Source organism: Chiloscyllium punctatum, chromosome 4 (assembly GCF_047496795.1).
Source record: "Chiloscyllium punctatum isolate Juve2018m chromosome 4, sChiPun1.3, whole genome shotgun sequence".
Classification (NCBI taxonomy): domain Eukaryota; kingdom Metazoa; phylum Chordata; class Chondrichthyes; order Orectolobiformes; family Hemiscylliidae; genus Chiloscyllium; species Chiloscyllium punctatum.
The window spans coordinates 103,085,389-103,111,677 of NC_092742.1; the positions used below are offsets into that span (position 1 = coordinate 103,085,389).

A 26,289-nucleotide genomic window follows, 5' to 3' on the forward strand; every position below is an offset into this window, starting at 1 on the left:
GGTGCGTGTATGGAATGAACTGCCAGAGGTGGTGATGGAGGCTGGTACAATTACAACATTTAAGAGGTATCTGGATGGGTATATGAATAGGAAGGGTTTAAAGAGATATGGGTTGAGAGTGTGTTGCTGGAAAAGCACAGCAGGTCAGGCAGCATCTGAGAAGCAGGAAAATTGACGTTTCGGGCTGGAGCCCTTCATCAGGAATGAGGCTTGGAGCCTTGGGTGTGGAGAGATAAATTAAAGGGATCTGGGCCAAGCGCTGGCAAATGGGGCTAGATTAGTTTTGGATATCTGGTTGGCACGGACAAGTTGGACCGAAGGGTCTGATTCCATGCCATACATCTCTAGGACTCTATGCCTCTAACTCTATAAAGTCCTGGTTAGACCTCACTTGGGATATTGTGTTCAGTATTGGTCACCTCATTATAGGAAGGATGTAGAAGTTTTAGAGAAGGCGCAGAGGAGATTTACCAGGATGCTGTCTAGACTGGAGGGCAAAGAAAGGTTGAGAGAGGTAGGACTTTTCTCATTGGAGCGAAGAAGGATGAAAGCTGACTTGACAGAAATGTACAAGATGATGAGAGGCAGAGACAATGTGGATAGTCAGAGACTTTTTCCCAGGGCAGAAATGGCTATCACAAGGGGGCATAATTTTAAAGTGATTGGTGGAAGGTTTGGGGAGATATCAGAGGTAGGTTCTTTACACAGAGAGTAGTGGGTGCATGGAAGCACTGCTAGCAATGGTACTGGAGTCAGATACATTAGGGACTATTAAGTGATAGGTTAGTCTAATCTTAAAGTAGGATAAATGGTCAGCACAACATTGAGGGCCGAAGGGCCAGTACTGTGTTTACTGTTCTATGTTCTATATGTTCCTAAATGAGTCATGAGGGGTAGAATTCTGGTCTGTCCTCCCAGAAGTTAGTCCCCATTGAACTTTGACAATCTGTCCTTATTCCAGTCCTCTTACCATAAGGCAACAGACACAACTTAATAGCAGTACTCTCAAGAGTCATAGAGTTGATGCAATATAAGAAGGATCCCATTTGGGCTATTAAATCTGTGATAAAGAGGAGCCTCTCCCAACATACTGCACTCCGAGTTCTAGATGGCATTTGACAAGATGTCACACAAAAGTGTGTGAGAAAACATCTGGCAATGGAATATAACGTGGAAAAGTTTAAAGTTATCACTTTAGCAGGAAAAAATAAAAAAGCAAAGTATTAATTAACTGGAGAATGACTCCAGAATTCATTCTGAAGGGATTAAGGTATTCTAGTGCACAAGTTACAAAGGTATGCAGATACAGCAAGTAATTAACAAGGCTAATTGCAAGTTATGCTTTATTCCAAGAGGAATTTAACATAACAGTAGGGATTTGATGCTTCAACCATATATGGCATTAAGGAGATAAAATCATGAACTCTGGAAGCAGTTTTGGTTTCCTTATTTCAGGAAGAATGTAATTTGACTCATAGGCAGTTTACTAGATTGATACAGTTGAGCAGATTGAACGAGCAGATTGTTGTAGGAAGGTTGGACTGATTTCGGTTTGTTCCACTGGAACGTGGAAGAGTGAGGAATGACACCTGAACAGTCTTCACAAGGTGGATATGGGTGAATCCAGACTAGGGAGCACAGTTTTCAAATTAGTGATTGCTCTTTTAGGACAGGGATGATGAGAAATGTTTCCTTTAGAAGCTTGTGAGACTTGGAAAGTTGAGAAAGTGAGGACTGCAGATGCTGGAGACCAGAGTTGGAAAATGTGATGCTGGAAAAACACAGCAGGCCAGGCAGCATCCAAGGGGCAGGAGAATCGACGTTTTGGGCATAAGCCCTTCCTCACATTTTTCAAGACTTGGAACTTTGTCTCAGAAGGCTATTGAGGCAACACTACTGAATATCTTTAACATGGAGGTTTCTAGATTCTTTGTTAGACAAGGGAATCAAAAATTTAATGGGTAGATTGGAAATGCTGAATTTGAAACATAAACAGATCAGCCATGATGGCACAGCAGACTCGATAGGCTGAATATAATACTTCTGCTCTTAATTAGAGTCATAGAGATGTACAGCATGGAAACGGACCCTTCGGTCTAACCCGTCCATGCCGACCAGATATCCCAACCCAATCTAGTCCCACCTGCGAGCACCCGGCCCATATCCCTCCAAACCCTTCCTATTCATATACCCATCCAAATGCCTCTTAAATGTTGCAATTGTACCAGCCCCCCACTACTTCCTCTGGCAGTTCCTGTAGGTCTCTTTTATATCATTCCCCTCTCACCCTAAACCTATGTCCTCTAGTTCTGGACTCCTCGACACCAGGGAAAAGACTTTGCCTATTTAATTGATGTGTTTGTAAATCCATGCTGGTTCTATTTAGAGCAAAACATTTAATTCCTTACCCTATTCTCACTGCATCTGTCCACCACCCTCCAAACCCTGCAAGCTTACTTGAATCAGACACCCATCTAATTTTCTTTGGAAATCATCAGAAACCCACATTCCAGACTGCAATCTAATACTGAGGGTGTGCAGCACCGTTGGATATTAAATCAAGGCTCCACCGATCAACTCAAGTGGGTGCAAAATATTCTATCATCATACAATAGAATCGTAGATTCCCTTCAGTGCAGAAAGAGGCCACTCAGCCCAACAAGTCTGGACTAAACCTCCAAAGATAATTCTACCTAGTTGCATCCCTCCCCCAACCCTATCCCCATTACCCTGCAATGACTAATACACCTAGTTTGCACATCCCTGGACACTAAGGGGCAATTTAGAATGGCCAAACCATATAACCTAAACATCTTTGGACTGTGGGAGGAAACAGGAGCACCCAGCAGAAAGCCACGCAGACATAGGGAAAAGTGCAAACTCCACACAGTCACTGAAGGCTGGAATCGAACCCAAGTCCCTGGAGCTGTGAAGCAGCAGCATCTTGTCAAGAAGAGAAAGGAGAACTCCTGGTGTTCTGGTCAATACTAATCCAAAAACAAATGACCAGAAAATCTGGTCAGTTATGATGTTTTTGGAACTTCGCTAACTGCAAGTTTGCTCATCCAACTCCTACATTACGATGATCACTGGACTTTATTGGCTGTAACGTTCTGAGATCCTGAAAGCTGCAATACAAATGAAAACCTCTTTCTTTCATGTCTCTCTCTTTGGTGTAACCTATCCTATGTTTTCATTTCCCTGGTATCTATTACAATGTCAGCTCTTTAAAAGAGTTACTAAGGTTGCCCTAGAAACCCCTTCACCCCATTTGCTCTCTGTAGCCATGTAAATATTTACTTTTTTAAACATGTATAATCCTTTTTGAAATTTATTATTGAATGTGCTTCCAATATCCTTCCAGGAAATGCATTCCAAGTCAGGTCAATTTATTATGCAAGAAAAAAAAGCCTCCTCACCTCTCCTTTCTCTTCCACTTGTGCCAACAGGTTGATGTTAAGAAGGAGGATGTGCTGGAAATTTTGAAACACGGGGATAGACAAGTCCTCTGAGCCATGTGGGATATACCCAAGGCTACTACGGGAAGCAAGGGAAGAGATTGTTGTGCCTTTGGTGATGATCTTTGCATCCTGTCTACTGGAGTAGTGGCGGATGATTAGAGTGTGGCAAATGCTATTCCCCTTGGTCAAGAAAAGGAATAGGGATAACTCTAGGAATTACAGACCAGTCAGTCTTACGCTAGTGGTGGGCAAATTATTGGAGAGGATTTTGTGAGACAGGATTTATGATTATTTGGAGAAGCATAGTTTGATTAGAGGTAGTCAGCATGGCTTTGTGAGGGACAGGTTATGCCTCACAAGCCTTATTGAATTATTTGAGGAAGTGACAAAACATATTGATGAAGGTAGAGCAGTGGATGTGGTGAATATGGATTTTAGCAAGGCATTTGATAAGGTTCCCCTTGGTAGGCTCATTCAGAAAATAATGGAGGCATTAGATATAGGGAAATTTGGTGGTCTGCATACAGAATTAGCTGGCCCATAGGAGACAAAGGGTGGTAGTTGATGGAAAGTATTCAGCCTGGAGCTTGGTGACCAATGGTGTTTGGCTCTTTGTGATATTTATAAATGACTTGGATGAGGGGTAGGTTAGTAAGTTTGCCGATGACACAAAGGTTGGTGGACTTATGGTTAGTGTTGTAGGATGCAGAATACAGGGTTAAAGGCAGGCAGTGTGGAGGAACAGAGGGATCTTGGGGTCCATGTCCATTGATCCCTCAAAGTTGCAACCCAAGTTGTAAAGGTTGTTAAGAAGGCATATAGTGTATTAAAGAGTGTGGTGCTGGAAAAGCACAGCCGGTCAGGCAGCATCCGAGGAGCAAGGAGAATCGATGTTTCCGGCATTAGCCCTTCATCAAGAGTTTCTGAAGAAGGTCTTATGCCTGAAATGTCGACTCTTGTACTTCTCGAATGCTGCGTGATCAGCTGTGCTTTTCCAGCACCATACCCTTCCACTCTGATCTCCAGCATCTGCAATCTTTACTTTCTCCTCGTGTGCTGTGTTGACTTTCATTAGCAGGGGGACTGAGTTTAAAAGCGAGGTTATGTTGCAGCTCTATAAATCCCTGGTTAGACCTCACTCAGAATATTGTATTCAGTTCTGGTCACTTCATTATAGGAAGGATGCAGAAGTTTTATAGAGGGTGCAGAGGAGATTTACTAGGATGCTGCCTGGACTGGAGGGCATGCCTTATGAAGAAAGGTTGCGGAGCTAGGGCTTTTCTCATTGGAGTGAAGAAGCATGAGAGCTGACTTGATAGAGATGTACAAGATGATGAGAGGCATAGATAGAGTGTACAAAGTTAAAAATCACACAGCACCAGGTTATAGTCCAACAGGTTTAATTGGAAGCACACTAGCTTTCGGAGTGACGCTCCTTCATCAGGTGATTGTGGAGGGCTCGATCGTAACAGAATTTATAGCAAAAATTTACAGTGTGATATAACTGAAATTATACACTGAAGAATTGATTGTCTGTTAAGCCTTTCATCTGTTAGAATACAGTGATAGTTTCACTTCTTTCATGTGTAAATCACAAAACCCTTTTTTTAAAGTTGCATTCTTGGGTTAGCTGTTAACAATGGTGATAGCTAGACAATATGTTGAAGGTTCTGGATTAGTGGTGCTGGAAGAGCACAGCAGTTCAGGCAGCATCCAATTAGCTTCGAAATTGACGTTTCAGGCAAAAGCCCTTCATTTCTGATGAAGGGCTTTTGCCCGAAACGTCGATTTCGAAGCTACTTGGATGCTGCCTGAACTGCTGTGCTATTCCAGCACCACTAATCCAGAATCTGGTTTCCAGCATCTGCAGTCATTGTTTTTACCTAATATGTTGAAGGTGTTAGCCCCCTGTGTTCTCTGTCTATGACCTGATGTTTAGATTGATTCTAATCTAAAAAGTGAGATAACAGAGTTTTACATAAATTCATGCAGTTTTTGAGCTCAGAGTTCTACATGAATGTATGCAGTTTTTGAGCAAAGTGCAATGTAATTCTGCAAGTACAAATTCACCCCACAAAATATATGTGTGCATGTGGGTCTTTGTCTGTCTGTGTGTGTGTCTGTCTGGGGTGGTGGTTGTGAGTGTGAGAAAATGTGTGTGTGGTGAGTGCAGAGTGTCTTAAGTCTGTGAGGGGGTGCATGTGTGGGAGTGTGCGTGTCTATAAGGGTGTGTGTGGGTGTCTGTGTGCACATCTGTATGTACCTGTGTCCGTGTGTATGTGAGAGAGTGTGTGTGTGTAGGAATATCTGTGTGTGTGTGTAGTGCAATGGTGATCACCTGTAATGTGACATGAACCCAAGGTCCCGGTTGAGGCCCTCCCTATGGGTACCAAACTTAGCTATCAGCCTCTGCTCGGTCACTTTCCTCTGCTGCCTGTCCCAAAGTCCACCTTGGAGGATGGCCACCCGAAGGTCCGAGGCTGAATGTCCTGGACCACTGAAGTGTTCCCCAACTGGGAGGGAACCCTCCTGTCTGTTGATTGTTGTGCGGTGCCCATTCATCCATTGTCGTAGCCTTTGCTCGGTTTCCCCAATGTACCGTGCCTCAGGGCATCCTTGCCTGCAACGTATAAGATAGACAACGTTGGCTGAGTCACATGAGTACCTGCCATGTACAAGGTGGGAGGTGTTCCCATGCGTAATAGTGGTATCTATGTCCACAATCTGACACGTCTTGCAGCGTCCACCGTGACAGGGTTGTATGGAGTTGTCCTGAGAGTCGGGCAGTTTGCTACGAACAATGATCTGTTTGAGTTTTGGCGGTTGTTTAAAGGCACCGCAGAACAATCAACAGACAGGAGGGTTCCCTCCCAGTTGGGGAACACTTCAGTGGTCCAAGACATTCAGCCTCGGACCTTCGGGTGACCATCCTCCAAGGTGGACTTTGGGACAGGCAGCAGAGGAAAGTGGCCGAGCAGAGGCTGATAGCTAAGGTCGGTACCATTAGGGAGGGCCTCGACCGGGACCTTGGGTTCATGTCACATTACAGGTGATCACCATTGCACTACACACACACACACTCTCTCACATACACACGGACACAGGTACACACAGATGCGCACACAGACACCCACACACACCCTTATAGACACACACACTCCCACATGTGCACCCCCTCACAGACTTAAGACACTCTGCACTCACTACACACACACACTTTCTCACACTCACAACCCCCACCCCAGACAGACACACACACAGACAGACAAAGACCCACATGCACACATATATTTTGTGTGGTGAATTTTTTTGTACTTGCAGAGTTACATTGCACTTTGCTCAAAAACTGCATACATTCATGTAGAACTCGGTTATCTCACTTTTTAGATTAGAATCAATCTAAACATCATGGCATAGACAGAGAACACAGGGGGCTAACACCTTCAACATATTGTCTAGCTATCACCATTGTTAACAGCTAACCCGAGAATGCAACTTTTAAAAAAAGGGTTTTGTGATTTATACATGAAAGAAGTGAAACTATCACTGTATTCTAACAGATGTAAGGCTTAACAGACAATCAATTCTTCAATGTATAATTTCAGTTACATCACACTGTAAATTTTTGCTATAAATTCTGTGTTATGATCGAGCCCTCCACAATCACCTGATGAAGGAACCTCGCTCCGAAAGCTAGTGCTTCCAATTAAACCTGTTGGACTATAACCTGGTGTTGTGTGATTTTTAACTTTGTACACCCCCAGTCCAACACCGGCATCTCCGAATCATAGATAGAGTGGATAGCCAGAGATTTTTTCCCCAAGGTGGAAATGGCTATCACGAGGGGGGGCATAATTTTAAGGTGATTGGAGGGAGGTTTGGCAGGGGGTGGAATGTCAAAGTAGGTTCTTTACACAGAGAATGGTGGAATGCACTGCCGTTAGTAGAGTCAGATACATTAAGGGCATTTAAGTGCTTCTTGGTTCAGCTCATGGACGATAGTAAAATGTAGGGTATGGAGGTTAGTCTGATCTTAGAGTAAGATAAAGGGCCAGCACAACATCGAGGGCCGAAGGGCCTGTACTGTTCTATGTTCTAACTACCTTCTATACTGTTTATTATACTGACCCAGCTGTCTTGTTGTTGTAAAACCCTGTATTACACTCACTGTTACCTCTGATATTCCCAGGTTCTGCTGTCGCTCAGCTCCATCGTTGCCATGACAACAGGCCCAACCCCCCCCCCCCCCGCCCGGCCGCCGGTCTGTCCGCCCGGCCGCGCAGGGGACACTCTTGGCCCGCTTCGCTGTCTTGTCGGTGTTGGATGTCCGGGCCTGGGATGTCGGAAGTGGCGATGGTTGCCGGGCAGCCTGCCGGCCCCTGATCCGGGATGTTCCGTGTCTTCAGCCTGCTGCTCGCGGCCGGCCTGCTGCTCGCCTGCCTCACCGCCTACGTGCTGGAGAACTACACCGTGCAGCCGGCTCTCAGCCGGAGGCCGCACCCGAGGGATGGCCAGCCTCCTTACCCGGGCCGGGGCATGGACAACCTCTTCTGGTTCCTGCAGGTAACAAGAGCGGGTCGGCGAGCGGGTCGGTCGGCCGGCCTCCCTCCCTCCCTCACCCCCCCCCCTCCCCCTCCCCCCCCCCCCTCCCCTCCCCCCCCCCCCCCTCCCCCCCCCCCCTCCCCTCCCCCCCCCCCCCCCTCCCCTCCCCCCCCCCCTCCCCTCCCCTCCCCCCCCCTCCCCTCCCCTCCCCCCCCCCTCCCTCCCCTCCCCTCCCCCCCCCCTCCCCTCCCTCCCCCCCCCTCCCCTCCCCCCCTCCCCTCCCCCCCCTCCCTCCCCCCTCCCCTCCCCCCCCTCCCCTCCCCCCCCTCCCCCCCTCTCCCCCCCCTCCCCCCCCTCCCCTCCCCCCCTCCCCTCCCCCCCCTCCCCCCTCCCCTCCCCCCCCCTCCCCTCCCCCCCCTCCCCTCCCCCCCCCCTCCCCCCTCCCCCCCCTCCCCCCTCCCCCCCCTCCCCCCTCCCCCCCCCTCCCCCCTCCCCCCCCTCCCTCCCCTCCCCCCCCTCCCCCCCCTCCCCCCCCTCCCTCACTCACTCCCCCCCCCTCACTCACTCCCCCCCCCTCACTCACTCCCCCCCCCTCACTCACCCCCTCACTCACCGGCTCAGAGCTCTCTCTACCTCCCTCCCCTGTCGTACCTGCGGTGGTAGCAGGAGATAGACAGGTGACATAACCTGGGTCTGCTTTAGCAGGAATTGACACCTTTCTAAACCATCTCTCTTCAATGCACGACACTGTATGGATTAATCGCTGTGAAGGAAATGCGATATGAGGGGGTACGTTTGCCCACTTCATGAAATCTCCTTGAAATTGGACGCGAAGAAAGAGAACCTTTTTAAACCATAACATGTCTCTGTCTCAGCACCCGCCCCCTCGCTAGGACAGGTGCAGAAGGGATCCGGAATGGAACCAATGTTGCTGTTTCCTTTCGTTTCTTCCTTTTCTTTTGAACAATGCATTTTATGCTTCGAGGCAAACTCCTGCGACAGACAGATGTTCAAAATGATCTCTTCCCACGCCCGAACCTCAAGTCCCTCTAATACAGAGGCGGGAATTGTTTCACGGGGAACCTGTAGAAACCCGTGTGTTCACTCAGCAATATCCGCACTGTAAAACAGTATAGTCCATTTTAAAGAAGTCAGCTCACCTGGAACTTTGCACTTGTTTGGGCAGTAGTTTTGACCTAGATCTTTGAGGAATTTGAAAGCTTAAAGAGTTAACCTGTATGTGATTTTGTGATGCAAAAGAGTAGATGAATGAAATATTATGTGCAGATTCCTATCATGTTTGAGCTGTTTAGAAAAAAAATTAAGGGTAGAATTACACACCTGGAGGCAAAGGCTGATATTCTATATTATTTATAAAAGAAGGTGGAGGAAGGAAGGATCAGGTTTTGTTTATGCTGATTTTTATTAAACATCTCTTTTAGAAGTGTTTTGTTGGTGGTGGGTTTAACTGAAAGATTTTTTTTCTGCTCAGGTGTCTGACCTCCATATCAGTAGGTTCGTAGATCCCCGAAGAACCCCTGATTTTAAGACATTTTGCACAGAGACCATTGATGTAATTAAGCCAGCGATTGTCTTCGTCACAGGTAGGTAATGAAACCTAACACAAAAATGAAATGGTTGTCAATAGATTTGTAGTTGCTGAAATATTCTAAACTGGCAGAGACAAACCTGACAAATTATCAGCTATATTGGAAGACCATGGACAATTTTCTTAAATAGAGGATTGCTTTGAAGGAGGATTTCCAAGTGGAGATTTTGTGACATTTTAAGTGGTCTATCAAATTAGCATCTTTTGTGAATAATTAATGGCAGGGTTAACAACAAAACAACACCACCAAGATTGTTGACTGCCAATGTCAATGGAGCCTGGTTTATTTTTAAGAATGACAATACAGAATCAGTCTTATACTTCTACACTCTTCTTAAAAAAACTTTTAATTCAGAGTTTACTCAGGAATACAATCCTGAAATGTTCTTTCAATTTTCTTTTTTTCAAAAGAACAAATAAGCTTTACCCTGAACTAGTGTTGAGATTTATGTTTTCAGAAGTGGGGAGAAATCAGCTGTTGGTTTATGGCAAGCTTTCCTCCAACCTGGCTTGCTCTTGGCAGATTTTCCTGCAACTGGACGAGATAAAGCAGTCACTGTTCAAAACAACCCCAGCAGGTTCTACAGTCAAGTAATCACTATAACTGGTGATTTCTAGTATGTCATGAACTTTCAATTACTTAAAGGAACTACTCTAGATATATCCACAAAACTTGAAATAAATTCCTTTTTCCACAAACGTTCAAGTGATACTTAATATAAAATTTCTTTATAACACCTGGGAGTTTGGAACCTTGGAATCAGAATTCATAAGAGACACAAAACAGAGATTGCTGGAAAAACTCAGCAGATCTGGCAGCATCGGTAACAGAAATCAGAGTTAATGTTTCGGGTCACGAAACTGATGAAGTTCTGAGGAAAGGTCACTTGAACTTAAATGTTAACTCTGATTTCTCTACGCAGATGCTGCCAGACCTGCTGAGCTTTTCCAGCAATCTCTGTTTTTGTTTCTGATTTACAGCACCCGCAGTTCTTCTGGTTTTTATGTGATAACAAGGCCTAGTGTGTTGAGGTAGGAGTAAGGATATGGGAGAGCTCAAACCCTAAAATTGTTGAACTAGATATTAATCCCAGCAGGCTGCAGGGTTCCGAAGCAGAAGATGAAGTGCTGTTTTTCCAGCTTGTGCTGAGCTTCACTTGAGCACTATAACACGCCTGAGACAGAGATGTTGGCCAGGGAACAGGGTGGAGTGTTGAAGTGGCAGGCAACTGGAAGCTCAGGGTCTTTTTTGCAGACAGGACATAAGTGTTCTGTGGAGAAGTCACCCAGGCTATGCTTCATTTCTCCAATGTAGAGGGCACCACATTGTGAGCAGCGAATGAAGTAGATTAGATTCTGTGAAGCGCAGGTAAAGCGTTCCTTCACCCGGAAGGTGTGTTTGGGCCCTTGGATACTGAGGAGGGAGCAAGTAAACAAACAGGTGTTACACCTTCTGCGGTTGCAGAGGAACGTGCTATGGAGCAGTATGGGGAGTAAGGGAAGAGTGAACCCAGGGTATCCCAGAGGGAATGGTCTCTGCGGAAGGCTGACAAGGGAGGGAGTATATATCTGGTGGTGGCATCTCACTAATGACCTTCTGGATGTGGATGCTGGTGGGATGGTAGATAAGGACAAAGGAAACCCTATCGCTGTTGTGGGAGGGAAGAGAGGGATGAGGGCCAAAGTGCAGGAGATGGGTCAGACACGACTGTTACAGGAATTTTTGATCAGTCTTTGTCAGATGTCATACAATCCAAAGAAGATCTAGCTTTGAAGAAATCTCTTCAAATTGTGTTGGAAGTAGAGATCAAGTAAAATCCCAGACAAACTTTGAGAAGAGAAGGACAATCTTTCCCCAGAAGAACAATAGAGCTTATTAACCTTATACGTTAAATAGACATACGACAAGCCAACACAGAGTAGGCAGAACATCAGATACTATAGAAAAAAAACTGCTATTGATTAGTGACAAATCCAAGGGAGACACAGAAAAATTCAGAAAGGAGTCACTGTGTCTTTGTGTATGCCCCAGAGAGATGAGGCCGGAGTGTTAGACTCTCTGATAAGAAATCCTACAAAACTGCTGGAAACTGAGTTTAGGGAACACTTGTTTGCTCTGAAGTTAAAATAATAGTGTATTTAGTTTGTTTTGTGTATCTTTGGAGAGATCTCCGCTAAAGAAGAAGCATTTAGTCGATGCGCAGAAATTCACCAGATGTAAATAGGTAGTAGTTGTGCCAGCCTGAGCAAGAGATCTTGATGCAGAGCTGGTGGTCAATCTTCACTAGGGATTTGGTGTTTGCAAGAATATTGCTGGAATAGGAGAGAGTACGAGTTTGAATTTTTTTTTATTGGGTGTTTGTAATTAAGTCATTCAGCCTTTTTATACGATATAATGCAGTTCATTTTTTCCCCCTTGTTTAATGAATGGTTTATTCTTTGTGTTAAAAATTCTCTGGTAAACTCGAGTGTGTTAATGGCATTGTGGGTCAACCCACAGCAGGTGTACTGCAGCGGTCCAAGAAGGCAGCTCATATAGAGAATATAGAACATTACAGCACAGTACAGCCCCTTTGGCTCTCGATATTGCACCGACCTGTGAAACCAATCTAAAGTCCATCTAACCTGCACTATTTCATTATCATCCATATGTTTATCCAATGACCATTTAAATGCCCTTAATGTTGGCGAGTTCACTACTTTGCAGGCAGTACTTTCGCAAAAAGCGATTAGGGATCGGCAGTAAATGCTGGCCAGCCAGTGATGTCCACATCCCACATTCAGATTACCCATCTGCATTTCCTGGTGCCCAGAGTGTTTTTAACAGATCAGCATCTTTTTGAGTCAAAGATTTGATCTCACTGAAGGATAGGGGAAAAAATATGCCAGGAACAAAGAAAGCTGACAACTTCCCAATGTGTCAACTGATGCTGAGATGGCCAACTCTGGATTCTGGGGAAACTGAGAGAGCAGGACTTTCACTGATGTGCTCCAACAATCCTGATTTTATATTTATGTTGCTTTATGTCTCACAGGAGATCTGACAGATGCCAAGACAAAGAACAGGATCGGATCTGTTCAGCATGAAATTGAATGGCAAACCTACCATACAATCCTGAAGCAATCCAGAGTTTTAGAAAAGACCAAGTGGATTGATATCAAAGGCAATCATGGTACAGTAGTTACCCTGGTTAACTTTTGTCACTTGCCCTTCTGGTTGTAATGCAGTAACTTAATCATTAATTCCACTATGATTGTGTCATAGAATAATTTCAACTCAGTAGGCCATGCAACACCTAATTGACACGCAAACTATCTGCAAGTGTAATTCAGCTATTCCTGCTCCCGACCTTTACTCTGTAGCTCAGCAATTTGTTTCTATCCTTTGATTATCCAATCCACTTTTGAAAACCCTGCTTCGATATGCCCTTGTCACACTCTGCAGTGCAGTTCAGATCCAAACCACAGACTGTATTAAAAGGTTTTTGGTTTTGTTGCTTCTGGTTCTTTTGTTATTTGTCTTCAGTTGGTGATGTCTGAAAGAAAGATTTACGTTTATGCAGATCTCACAACCTCAAGCTATTCCAAAGAGCCCTACAGCTGCTGAAGTACTTTTTGAGGTGTAGTATAGGGAACAGTTTCCAATTTGTGTACAGCAAAATCCCACAACAGGTGGGAAACGAACACCAGATAATGAGAGGGATTTTTTTCAGCGTTATTGGTTGAGGGACTGATGGTGGCCAGGACACCAGGGACTTGGTTTAACATTCTGTCCAAAGGATGCCACTGCTCCCCCCCCCCCGCCCCCCCATGCATGCATGTTCTCTGAAATATCAGCCTAAATTAACTGTTCAAGTCTCAGGATTTGGAGCCCACATCCTTCTGAGGCAGTGGTGAGAGCATTGTCATTGCACTACAGCAAGAGATCTCTCATCAAAATAACAGGGAAAGTCCAGTTATGACCATCTTCATTGCTTTGTCAAGTTTCCTGGTGACCACATAAGTGCAATAGAGTTATGATAACACAGAAGGAGGCCTTTCAGTGCATCGTATCATGCAGTCTTCAGTAGAGAGTGTCAGTCAGTTTCATCCCACCACTCTTCCCACTTAGTCCTCAAGTGCCCTTGCATTTCCTTTTGACAACTTCCATTGTATCTGCTTCGACCACCCTGGTAGGTAGAAAGTTACAGGTCATTACCACTTAGTGTGTGTTTAAAAAAAACTTTCCTCAAGCTACCCACATGTCCTACCCAAAACCTAAATATGTGTTCACTAATTTATGGGTACAGCTTTTCTCCAAGCCAGCCATAAGCTCTTGCACATTGATCAGATTTTCCTTCAAGCTCCTTTGCTCGAAAGAAACATTCCCAGCTTCTCCAATCTTACCTTGTAGTCAAAATTCTTCATCCTGGAACCATTCTGACATATTTCCTCTACACTTACTCAAAGACCCTCAGATCCATCCAAAGCGTAATGACCAGACTTGGATGCAGTACGCTGTTGGTGGCCTAACTGCTGTTTTATAAGGTTCATTTACCTTGCTGATTGCTCTATCAAAATGTCCTATTAAAGATCTAAACAGAAATCTCTATGTCCCTGTGCACTCTTCTATAACTGTGCCATTAAAACTCTATTGAATTTCCAACCCTTTTACAGAGGTCATCCAGAATTTGTGGCTCTGCGTATGGACTCCCCTGAACCAAACGTGGTCATATTTGGGAGGTTTATGAGTTAGAAGCAGAGTAGGTCATTTGACCGCTTGAGCCTTCTCCATCGTGATCTGATTGCAACCTAATTCCATGTTTCCATCTATCCCAAAGCCTTTCACCTTCTTGCTTAACTAGAATCTATCTACCCCGCCTTATAAATATTCCAATACTCTGCTCCCACCATCTTTTGAAGAAGAGAGTTCCAAAAACTAACAACCTACTGAGAGAACCACAAAAAAGGAAGTCAGTAAACCATAACACTGCACCTTGGAAGTAACCTGAACCCCTGACACTGCCCCCTCACCGTTCAGTTCTTTTTGAAATTCCTCAATGGCCTGCCTCTTCTATTTTCTCACTCGTCTCAAAAGTCCATGGGCCTGAATTCAGAATGTAGTGTATGTTGCCCAATAACTTGCTATGTCACTAGACCACAGTTAAAATTATTAAAATTCTTCTATCAATCGATTTAAACAAGACAGCATCCACTGGCAGTGCAACAGTGCAGGTAGCCTTTCAATTATGCTCATGAATCTTTGGCTCAAGTCAAATTTTAATCTTTATTTTCAAATCCGTCCATGATATTGCTCACTGTCTGATATCTCTTCCAGCCCTGTAACCCAGTGAGATCCACAAGGTTTTCCAATTCTGGGCTTTTTTGCATCGCCCCACTCCCTCCACTCTATTGTTACTGCCTAAGCTCTGGAAATTCTTCTCTGAACACCTCTCCCTCTTCTGTTTTAAGATGCTTCTTCAAGTCCAACAAGCTTTTACTCGCTAAATTGGATCTGTTGTTATATTGCATCAACCTTTGATAACCGACCTGTGAAGTATTTTAGTGCATTTTTCTGTATCAAACTTTTGTGTGAATGCAAATTGTTGTTATACCCACGGTGATACAGTCTTCTTTTTCTCAATACAGATGCTTTCAACATTAAGTCACTTGACAGCATCAATAATTACTACAGGTATTGTGCTTCAAGTCTAGCTAACATTAGGTTTTCAAATGCACTGTAAGATATTGCATTGAGGTGTACAGTTTAATTCTTGGGCTATGCTAAGCAGGAAAAATGCAGTCAACCTAATTCTTTGGATCACTCAGTGAAACCTGCCTTGGCTCGCCCAATGTCACCTGCCATTTGTGCTTCCACAAATAGCCAGTGACTCCAGCTAACATTAATGCCATTCCTGTAGGATGCTGGGAGTTGCAGAAGCTTAGCTGCAAAGGAAATTCGATACTTGATTTTCCCCTTTTTAAAAATTCATTCATGGGGTGTAGTTTTTATTTACACCAGTGCATCCTTTAAAACTCTGAGATGTGTTATCACTGGACTATTAATCCAGAGATCCAGATAATGATCTGGGGACTCGGGCTTGAATCCCACTACGGCAGATCGTGAAATTTGAATTCAATGTAAATCTGGAATTATGAGTCTAATGAATCCATTGGCAATTGTTGGAAATACCTATCTGGTTCATTAATGTCCTTCAGGGAAAGAAATTGCCATCCTTCCCCGGTCTGGCCTACATGTGACTCCAGACCCACAGTAATGTGGTTGACTCTTACCTGTCCTCTGGGCAATTAGGGATGGCCAAGCCAGCCATACCTTTGTCCCATGAATGAATAAAAATAAATGCATCTATCTGATCTGTGGACTTAACGTACTTACCCTTCCATTAGCTTCCCTAGTACCTTTCCTCTAGTGATAGTTATTGCATGTATTTCTCTACACACCTCTGCCTATAATCCCCAGCAGCCCCTTATCCTCCACTATGGAAACTAACACAAAATTCTTGTTCAATTCATGCCATTTCCTGGGTTCCCCTTATTTTTTCCTGAGTTTTATTTTCTAAAGGGTCTTAGTTTACTTTGGCCTCCCTCTTCCTTTTTATATTTTACAATTATCCTCCAATTTTATATTATTTGCTGTCATAGTTATTACCTCTCTTTATATATGTTTTGGTCATCTTTTGTTGGCTTTAAAACTTTTGCAATCCTCTGGTTTACTACTAATATTTGCCATATTGTGTATATTTTTCTTTCAATTTGATGATATCTGTAACTTCTTTGCTAAATCATATTTAGTTTAATCCCTATCTTGGAACCCTTTTTTGACTGGCATATGTTTTTGCTGTGAGTCGTGAACTATTTTCTTAATTGTCTGCCATTTTTCTTCAACCATCTTGTCGGCTAAACATTCTTCACAGTCCGCTCCAGCCAACTCTGTCCTCATCCCTTTGTAATTACCTTTATTTAAGTTTAACACAGTTGTTGCTGACCTAAGTTTCTCATTCTCAAACTGGATGCTAAATTCTACCAAGTTATGGACACTATTGGCTTGGCGGGTCTTATCGGAAAAAAAAAATGAGGACTGCAGATGCTGGAGACCAAAGTTGAGTGTGGTGCTGGAAAAGCACAGCAGGACAAGGCAGCATCCGAGGAGCAGGAGAATCAATGTTGCGGGCATAAGCCCTTACATTTTTGGGCAAATTCAGGGCATCTAGCTCAAATATACAGGGGTGCAATCGGTTCTGGAGCCGAGTATACACGGTTCTGGCAGGCATGTCTCTATTGCTAGTTTAAATTTTGCACCTACATACTGCTCAAGTGTATGTTGGGACTTCTCTGGGTCCTGATGCATAACAGCAGTGCTGTTTGTTCCTAATTCACTTGAAAGATTTGGGCCATTATGACTACCTTCTATTTAGTCCTGGTCCCCTTCAGAAGGAGAAGCATGTTTGCTATGTTTCTACTTTCTAAACCAATTCTCAGGCATAAAATCTGAGCAGATTTTAAGATCTCTGGCCTGTTCAGTATTCCCTGACAGGTGTTACTGCTCAGTTCTTGTATCATTTGAGTAATTATTTTTGTGAATTAAGTATATTCCGAATATAATATGGAGTGCAGATCTGCCCTAAATCTGGTCTAATCAAAATTCTATAAAGGTTAATTTAACTTTTCAATTCTATCTTTCTAGAAAGTAAACCAAGTGCTTTGCTTGTTTTTTTAAATAACCTTATTAATCTGCATTGCTCTTTTTGATTTTGTGTATCTGTAATGAAAGATCTCTCTGCTCCTCTGCCCAACTCAGGCACTTAATTTCCAAGAATTATGTGGTCTCCTTAATCCTACCAAAGCATATTAGTTCACCCTTTTCTAGAGGAAGTGGTGGAGGCTAATACAATTGCAACATTTAAAAGGCATCTGGATGGGTATATGAATAGGAAGGGTTTGGAGGGATATGGAGGGTGGGACTAGATTGGGTTGAGATAACTGGTTGGCATGGACGGGTTGGATCAAAGGGTCTGTTTCCATGCTGTGCATCTCTATGACTCTGTTGACCTTCATTTACCAATTACTCGACTATTCTTGTGTTTTGACACAGTCTTCCTCAGTATTAACTAAACCACCCCCAATTTGGTAAGCTCTGCATGTTTTGAATTTAAATTCCAATCCCAGTTCCAATTTGTTTCTGAAAATACTGAACCACGATGACTCCAACAGTATCCCTTCTAGAACATCGCTTCCTAACCTTTGCTACTCATGAATAGCCATTTCAAGAGCCCAACTCCGCTTTTCATTTTGTGACTGGCTTGCTACCCATTAGACCAGAAGACCACAAATATGGGAGCGGAATTCGGCCATGTGGCCCATCACATCTGTTCTGCCATTTGATCACGGCTGATCAGCTCGATTCTTCTCAGCCTTCTCCCCATAACCCTTGATCCCCTGACCAATCAAGAACATATCTATCTCTGTCTTAAATAGACTCAATGACTTGGCCTCCACAACCTCTTGTGGCAATGAGTTCCACAGATTCACCATCCTCCTCATCTCAGTTCTAAAGGGTCGTCCCTTTACTCTGAGGCTGTGTCCTTGCTACTAGTGGAAACATCTTCTCCACGTCCACTCTCTAATCAGACCTCTCCGTATTCTGTAAGTTTTGATGAGATACCCCCTCATCCTTCTAAACTCCATTTTGTATGGCCCCAAAAGTCCTCAAACGCTGCTCGTATGATAAGCCCTCCATCACCAGGATCATTCTTGTAAACTTCTTCTGGACCCCCTCTGAGGCCAGCACATCCTTTCTTAGATATAGGGCCCAAAACGACTCTCAATATTCCAAATGCGGTCTAACTTGAGCCTTCTACAACCTTAGCAATACATCTCTACTTTTGTATTCTAGCCCTTTTATAATGAATGCGAACATTACATTTGCCTTCCCAACCGCCAACTGAAACTGCATGTTAAGATTAGATTCCCTACGGTGTGGAAACAGGCCCTTTGGCCCAACCAGTCCACACCGACCCTCTGAAGAGTAACCCACCCAGACCCATTTCCCTCTGACTGATGCACCTAACCTTATGGGCAGTTTAGCATGGCCGATTCACCTGAACTTGAACATCTTTGGACTGTGGGAAGAAACCAGAGCACTTGGAGGAAACCCACGCAGACACAGGGAGAACATGCAAACTCCACACAGACAGTCACCCAAGGCTGGAATCTAACCTGGGATCCTGGTGCTGTGAGGTAGCAGTGCTAACCACTGAACCACCATTAACTTGAAGAGAATCCTGAGCTAGTTCTCCAAGTACCTTTGTGCTTCAGATATTTGAAGTATTTCCTTTAGAAAATAGTCTGCAGCTCTATTCTTCCTCCCAAAATGCATAACCTCACACTTGCCCTCATTGTATTCCATCTGCTATTTTTTTGCCCACTCTCCCAGCCTGTCCAAGTCCTTCTGCAGCCTCCCCAGTTCCTCAACATGATCTGTCCCTCCACCTGTCTTTGTGTCACCTGCAAACTTAGCAACAATGCCCTCAGTTCTATTGTCCAGATTGTTAATGTATCATGCAAATAGTTGTGATCCCAACACTGACCCCTGTCGAATTTCAGTCGTCACCAGCTACCATCCTGAAAAATCCCTTTATCCCCACTTTCTGCCTTCTGTCAGTCAGGTAATCCTCTATTTATGGGGGTCAAGAGTGTGGTGCTGGAAAGCACAGCAGGTCAGGCAGCATCCAAGGAGCAGGTGCCCTTCATCAGGAATCCTCTATTTATGCCAATACTTTGCACCTAACATGGTAGGCTCTTATTGTATTTAGCAGCTCTTGTGCGGCATCTTGTCAAAGGCGTTCTCGAAATCCAGATAGATAATGTCCACTGGCTCTCTTTTGTCTAATTTGCTAGTAATCTCTGCAAAAATATCCAGCAAATTTGTCAGGCATGACCTTCCTTTGACAAAGCCACGTTGACTCAGCCCTATTTTACCATGTGCTTCCAAGTATACTGCAATCTTAATAATGGACTCTAAGATGTTACCAATGACTAAGGTGAGGTTAATCAGTCTACAATTTCCTGTCTTCTGTCTCACTCCCTTCTTAAACAGCGGTGTTACGTTAATCATTTTTCAGTTCTGCAACCCTCCCTGATTCCAGTGATTCCTGAAAGATCTCCACAATCTCCTCAGCTGTGTCCTTCAGAACTTTGGGGTGCAGTGTATCCAGTCTGGCTGATTGATCCATCTTCAGATCTTTCAACTTCCCCAGTGCGTTCTCCTTAGTGATGGCCATGACACTCACTGTTGCCCCTAACTCTCTTGAAGTTCTTGAATGCTGCTGGTGTCCTTTAATGTGAAAACTGAAGCCAAGTGCCTATTCAGTTCCTCCACCATTTCTTTGTTCCCATTACTATTTATCCAGCCACATTTTCCAGCAATCCACTCTCACCTCTCTCTTATTTTTTAGATACCTTAATAAATCTTGTGTTTTATTACTAGTTAGCTTAGTCTCATATTTCATCTTCTCCCTCTTTACTGCTTTTTTAGTTTCCTCTGCTGGTTTTGAAAGACACCCTTATTCTCCCACTTCCCACAAATCTTCACTGCATTGTATGCTTTTTCTTTTGCTTTTATGCTGTCCTGCCTTTCCTTGTCAGCCACGGCTGCCTCTTCCTTGGGATGAATTTCTGCTGTGCCTCCTGAATTACCACCTGAAACTCCTGCCATTGCTGCTCCTTTGTCATTCCTGCTTGGTCCCCCCTTCCAATTAACTCTGGCCAGCTTCTCCCTCATGTCTTCATAGTTACCTTTGCTGACTTTAATACCTTTACCCAGATTCTCTTAGTCAAACTGCAGGGTGAATTCTATCATATTATGGTCGCTGGTCCCTAGGTGCTCCTCCACCTTAGATTTCCTAATCATGTTTGTCTCATCAGGCGGAGGTGGGTTTTGCCCAAAACGTTGATTTTCCTGCTCCGCGGATGCTGCCTGACCTGCTGTGCTTTTCCAGCACCACACTAACCATGTCTTTCTCATTACACATCACCAAGTGCAGAACTGCCTGTTCCCTAGTGGGCTCTTCTACCACAAGCTGCTCCAAAATACTATCTCACAGACATTCCACAAATTCCTTTTCTTGAGATCCAGTGCCAACTTGTTTTCCCCAGTCCACCTGAATTTTGAACTACCCCCATGATTATTGTAATCATGCCTTTCTTATATGCCTTTTCTATCTCTTGACTTATTTTATTCCCCCACATCCTGACTACTGCTAAGGTGCCCATCTACAACTCCCATCAGGGTCTTTTTTTCCTTTGTAGTTGCTCAACTCAACCCATGTAGATTCTGTACCTTCTAACACTATATTACTACTTGCTATGATTTAACTTCATTTCTTACTAACACTTACTCCTCCATGCCCATCTGCCTGTCCTTTCAGTTGGACATAATCCTTGAATATTCCGTTCCCAGTCTCGATCCCCTTGCAGCCATGTCTCTGATACTCACAACATCGCATCTGCCAATTTCAATCTGTGCTACAATCTCATTTACCTTGTTTCTGATACTGATGCATTTATGTGTAACACCCTCAGTTCCGCATTGACCCTCCCACCCCCACTTTGTTATAGTTGTCCCTTTATCTGTTGTGACAGAAGTTAAATTCCTGAGCTTTTCAATACTCTCTACCCTATTGGCTGAGTCCTCCCCCTTAACTTTTTCCATGATTTTCTGCACAACAGAACTCTCTCTCCTCCCCTTCCCCTATTTAGTTAAGAGCTCTTTGGACTACCTTGATTATGCGATATCCTCGGACTTTGGTCTCAGCATCACTCAGGTGGAGCCCGTCCCATTGGAACAGCTCCCTCCCTCCCCCAGTACTGGGGCTAATGTCCCCTGAATTTGAACCTGTTTCTCCCACACCAATCTTTGAGTCACATGTTTATCTGTAATCTTGGTGACTGTGTCAATGTGTTCATGGCTCAGGTAGTAATCTGGAGATTATTACCTTTTTTTGTTCTGCTTTTTAATTTAGCCTCGGCTGCTCAGCAAAAACTTTTTCCTCTTTCTACCTATTATCGTTGGTGCCTATGTGCACCAAAACAACTGTATCTTTCCCCTCCTTCTCCTCTGCAGCCTAGATGAGATATCCTGAACCTGGGCAATAGGCAGGGAACACAGCCTTTGAGACTTTCAATCGTGGTCATCTGTGGGTCAGTTTACACCGAATGAATGGCACTGGTTTAAATAGGTAGCTCATCATCCCTGTCTCCCGGACAATTAGGGATTGGCAAAAAATGCTCGCCCAGCTAACAACATCCACACCCTATGAAGGAGTATAAAAAATGTTCAGATTCAGCCAAAAGCCTTGTAGATGTATAACTATAACACTCTATTTTTTTTCAAAGAATTCAGCGAAGTTGTTCCAATCAATTCCACCAACAAACTTTTTTTTAATTGTAGCTTTATCTAAGTGTGCAACCCTTTAAATGTTTCGTATGGCTATGCATTTTTTTTAGTAAAGTGGGCCAATTGTGTGCAGTTTGTATAGAGGCTTTGGGGTTTCTTTGAAGCTGTGCAGCTCAAAGGAAACATCACTGGCTACGAGACTGAAAAATTACCTCGAGATGCTTTTCAATTATCTCTTTGTGTGCTGATTCCATTAACCATTGATATCAAGTTTATTGAAACTGGATTTGTTCAATCTCCAATAAATAGTTGAATCATTTTGGGCAAAATGTTTTAACTTCTGACTCAATTCAGATTAGAGGTGAAAACTAAAGAAGACAAGGCTACAGTGGGGATTAAAAAAAACTACTTGATTGAAACTGAATTAAAAACTTGTGATTTTGAACTGGTATTGGTGATTTTACAGGAAATATTCTGCCTATCGTCAGGATGGATCCTTTCATTATCTACATCAGACTCACTTTGGAAATTACTCCTTCATCTGTGTTGATGCCACCCTGAGTCCTGGTCCCAAAAGACCACTCAATTTCTTTGGTGTCTTGCAGCAGGTAGGAAGACGATTACTTGCATGATAGAGAGTTAGAGCTTTCTTTTAAATTTTTGTGGGTGGCTGAACGACAAACCTAATGAGCAAGTAGGGCAGAGCAATAGTGATTTGCCACTTCAAAGGGCAGTTCAGTGTCAGGCAGGTTGGTGTGGGACAAGTGTCACATAATGTTTGATCAGATACGGAAGAAAGTTTTTTTCACCCACAGGATATTAGTGAATCAGCTGGGAATTTTTTTTTAATGACAGTCCCATTGCTGTGTGCTTGGCTAATTAGTTTTGACTTTGACATTACCTGTTTGCTTCCAGATCCTCAAAGTGAATTTAAATTCGCAAATTGCCCGAGTTGAATTTGCATCCGTGTTCTATTAAGTGTACAGGAACAAAACTAATATGTTACTGTACTTGAATTAGGCTCTTTGCCATCCAGTCAGGTCATGTTATGTTCCTGTTGTCGGCAATGCTTCCTGCCTGTCTTTTATTCTAGCCGATATTATCCCTCAAAACATCTAAAAAGACAGTTTATCTGGTTGTTGATCTCATTACTGTTTGTCAAGCTATGTGTGCTTACTGCTGGAAAAGTGCAGCAGGTCAGGCAGCATCCAAGGAGCAGGAGAATCGACATTTTGGGCAAAAGCCCTTCTTCAGGATGCTGCCTGACCTGCTGCACTTTTCCAGCAACACGTGTTTCAGCTCTGATCTCCAGCATCTGCCGTCCTCACTTTCTCCTATGTGTGCTTACTGCCTGCCACTTTTCCTTAAATTACAGCAGTGACACTACTAGAGCAACAAATCAGTATAAAGTCAACGGAGATGTCCAAAACAAATGCAAATTCTGTTTTCTTTTAGGTGCATAGCTACCCACAGTATAGATTACTCCAGTGGATAGAGTGTGCAAAGAGTGCAGCTATCCTAATTTAACACTGCAGCATTCATTGCAGGAATACAATCTGCTGTATCTAAAATGGGGTCCAGTGAGATGAGAAGAACACTGCTAGAAAATGGGGCTGAAGGATGGCTATAGGATTAGGGAGTGTGTGGGAGGTAATGAGCTACAACAAACTATACTAAATATGTCGTTTACTTTGCAGAACAAAATGGGTGAATTGTCAAAGCTAGCATCTGAAACTGTCAACAGCAATCACACCATTTGGCTTGGCCATTACACCACCTCCACTATCATTTCCGCCTCTCCTGGCATACAGCAACTCATGAGGTGAGGGATTTCTTTTTACTTTTCAAACAACATGGCTGATATGGAAATATAGAACAGCAGAGGGTCTTACTGTGATTGGGTACTGGTAGGTTGTGGTGATGACTGGAGCGGGTGGGTGATTATGGTGTATGCACGCAAATTATTTTGTGACTGTGAGACCTTGATCCATAGGTGAGGCCAATATATTTGGTATTTACGTCCCCAAGTCTCCTGTTTGATGATCATCAATTTAACTCGTTCTTGATTGTGCATGATATCATCCCCACGTGAGCTGCAGTACACTGGCATTGAGATTCTAGTGTGGGAAACTGACATCATCTGGGTCCCTCCATTTGATCCTGACAGTCATCTTTAACAGTGCTGTGTGTTGGAATGTACACTTGGTTTCTAAAAAAAATTAATCACACTTGATTTGAAATATATAATTGACGCAATGCTCACAGGTTTCTTTGGGGAGAAAGTTCTAGATTATTGTCAATTTTTGTGCGAAGCAGTGATACCTCTGAATGGTCTGCCTTTCACTGATGTCAGGTTAGGCCAAATTCTTCCACCAGAGATAATAATTCCTTTCTGTCTACTCAATCAAAACCTTTAACTCCATAAAGACTCCAATTTGAGTGCCCCTTCTTCTTCCACATTAAAACAAGTAAATGCTCAATCTATACTCTGTCATATTTTTAGTGAATTTGGAAATTTTGGTATCTAAAACAAAAGTGTTCTGTGGATATTTTTCAGGCTGGAGGAGGCTTTAGTGCAGTTCCTTGGAAGTGGTTATTTGGATCCTTGCGGTTCCTGATAACATTAATGATGTGGATCTCAATGTGCAGGGGACATTTTCAAAGTTGCAGATGACATAAAACTTGTAAGAATTGTAAACTGTGAGGACTGCAAAAGTCCATTGATAAGTTGGGAGAGTAAGCGGATAGGTCGTTCAATACATTGGTTGGAAGAATGTTAATAGACAATAAAAAATAGAGATATAATCGTGAAGAGGATGCAGGAGCAGAAGGTGGCATTAAATAAAGTGTACAGTGTTCTTGACTTTACTAATTAGGGCAGAGAATACAAAAGCAAGGAAGTGGTACTGAACCTGATGTGGTGGAGCCGGTGTTGAACTGGGATGGACAAATAAACCTGTTGGACTATAACGTGGTGTGTGATTGTTTAACTATATAAGACATGTTAGATCTCAACTGGAGAATTGTGTACAGTTGTAGGCACCAAATTGTGAGAAAGGATATGAATATATTGGAGAGAGCGTAGAAGCAATTTACAAGAATTCTTCTAGGCATGCGGAACTTCTGTAATGAAAACAGATTGAAGGGGTTGGAACTGTTCACCTTTCGAGAAGAAGGCTAGGAGGAAATCTGAGAGGTGTTTTCAAAACCGCGAGTGAGCTGATAAAGGAGACAGGGAGAAGCAGTTCCTATCGTAAAAAGAACAAGAGGGCATAGCTTTAAAATGATATGTAAAAGAAACAAGGGTGAAATGAGGAAAAGTTTTCACTCTGTTTGGAATGTGGATTACGCTGCCTTGGAAATGCAATGGAGACATGTTAAATTGAGACATTCAAGAGGGTAGTGGATGATTATTTGCATAAAAGTAATGTGGGGAACGTGCAGGAGTTTGACACTGTTATGAGGCTCATTTGAAGAGCAAGTGCATGATGGGCCAAATAACCTCCTCTTATGCCATAATAATTGTGATATTGTGAAAAAGCAGTTGGCATTAGAAACACAATCAGCTTATTGACATGTCCAGAGAGAAAAATTGATCGACCACGAACGGCCCTTACTCAGCTGAGTGAGGTGACAGCCCTTTACTGTAAAGTCTGTATCAAGGAGCTTTAACAAAACTGGAATCAGTGTGAATGAGTTGGAAAACTGTTTGCTGGTTGGAGGCATACCTGACATACAGTAAGATGAAGGGGACGCGATGGCCGAGTCATATTGTCACTTGACTATTAATCCAGAAACCCAGAATACTGATATGAGTTCAAATCCCGCCACAGCAGATGGTTGAATTTGAATTCACTTTAAAAAAAATCTGGAATTAGGAGTCGACTGATGACTGATGATCATGAAACCATTGTCAATTGGTGGAAAAACCCAACTGGTTCAGTAATGTCCTTTAGGAAAGGAAATCTGCCATCCTTACACGGTCTGGCCCACATGTGATTCCAGAGCCACAACTGCCCCCTGGAATGGGCAAAAATGAGGACTGCAGATGCTGGAAATCAGAGGGCAGGATTAGAGTAGTGCTGGAAAAGCACAGCAGGTCAGGCAGCATCCGAGGAGCAGGAAAATTGACGTTTCGGGCAAAAGCCCTTCATCAGGAAGGCTTTTGCCCAAAAGTTCGATTTTCCTGCTCCTCGGATGCTGCCTGACCTGCTGTGCTTTTCCAGCACTACTCTAATGCTGCCCTCTGAAATGGCTTAGCAAACCACTCTGAGATCAAGTAT

At 43.6% G+C, this 26,289-nt stretch overlaps 1 protein-coding gene across 1 annotated transcript in view; it reads left to right on the forward strand.

The window, feature by feature from the left end:
- The first annotated feature begins 7,748 nt into the window (after positions 1–7,748).
- Positions 7,749–26,289, forward strand: part of tmem62 (transmembrane protein 62) — a 76,288-nt gene continuing 57,747 nt past the window's right edge. The window contains exons 1-6 of the mRNA XM_072569457.1: positions 7,749–8,024; positions 9,496–9,607; positions 12,648–12,785; positions 15,241–15,286; positions 22,473–22,614; positions 23,704–23,828. Of these exons, the coding sequence (XP_072425558.1) occupies positions 7,851–8,024; positions 9,496–9,607; positions 12,648–12,785; positions 15,241–15,286; positions 22,473–22,614; positions 23,704–23,828 (737 nt within the window). The 5' untranslated portion in view covers positions 7,749–7,850. The remainder of the gene's footprint in view (positions 8,025–9,495; positions 9,608–12,647; positions 12,786–15,240; positions 15,287–22,472; positions 22,615–23,703; positions 23,829–26,289) is intronic.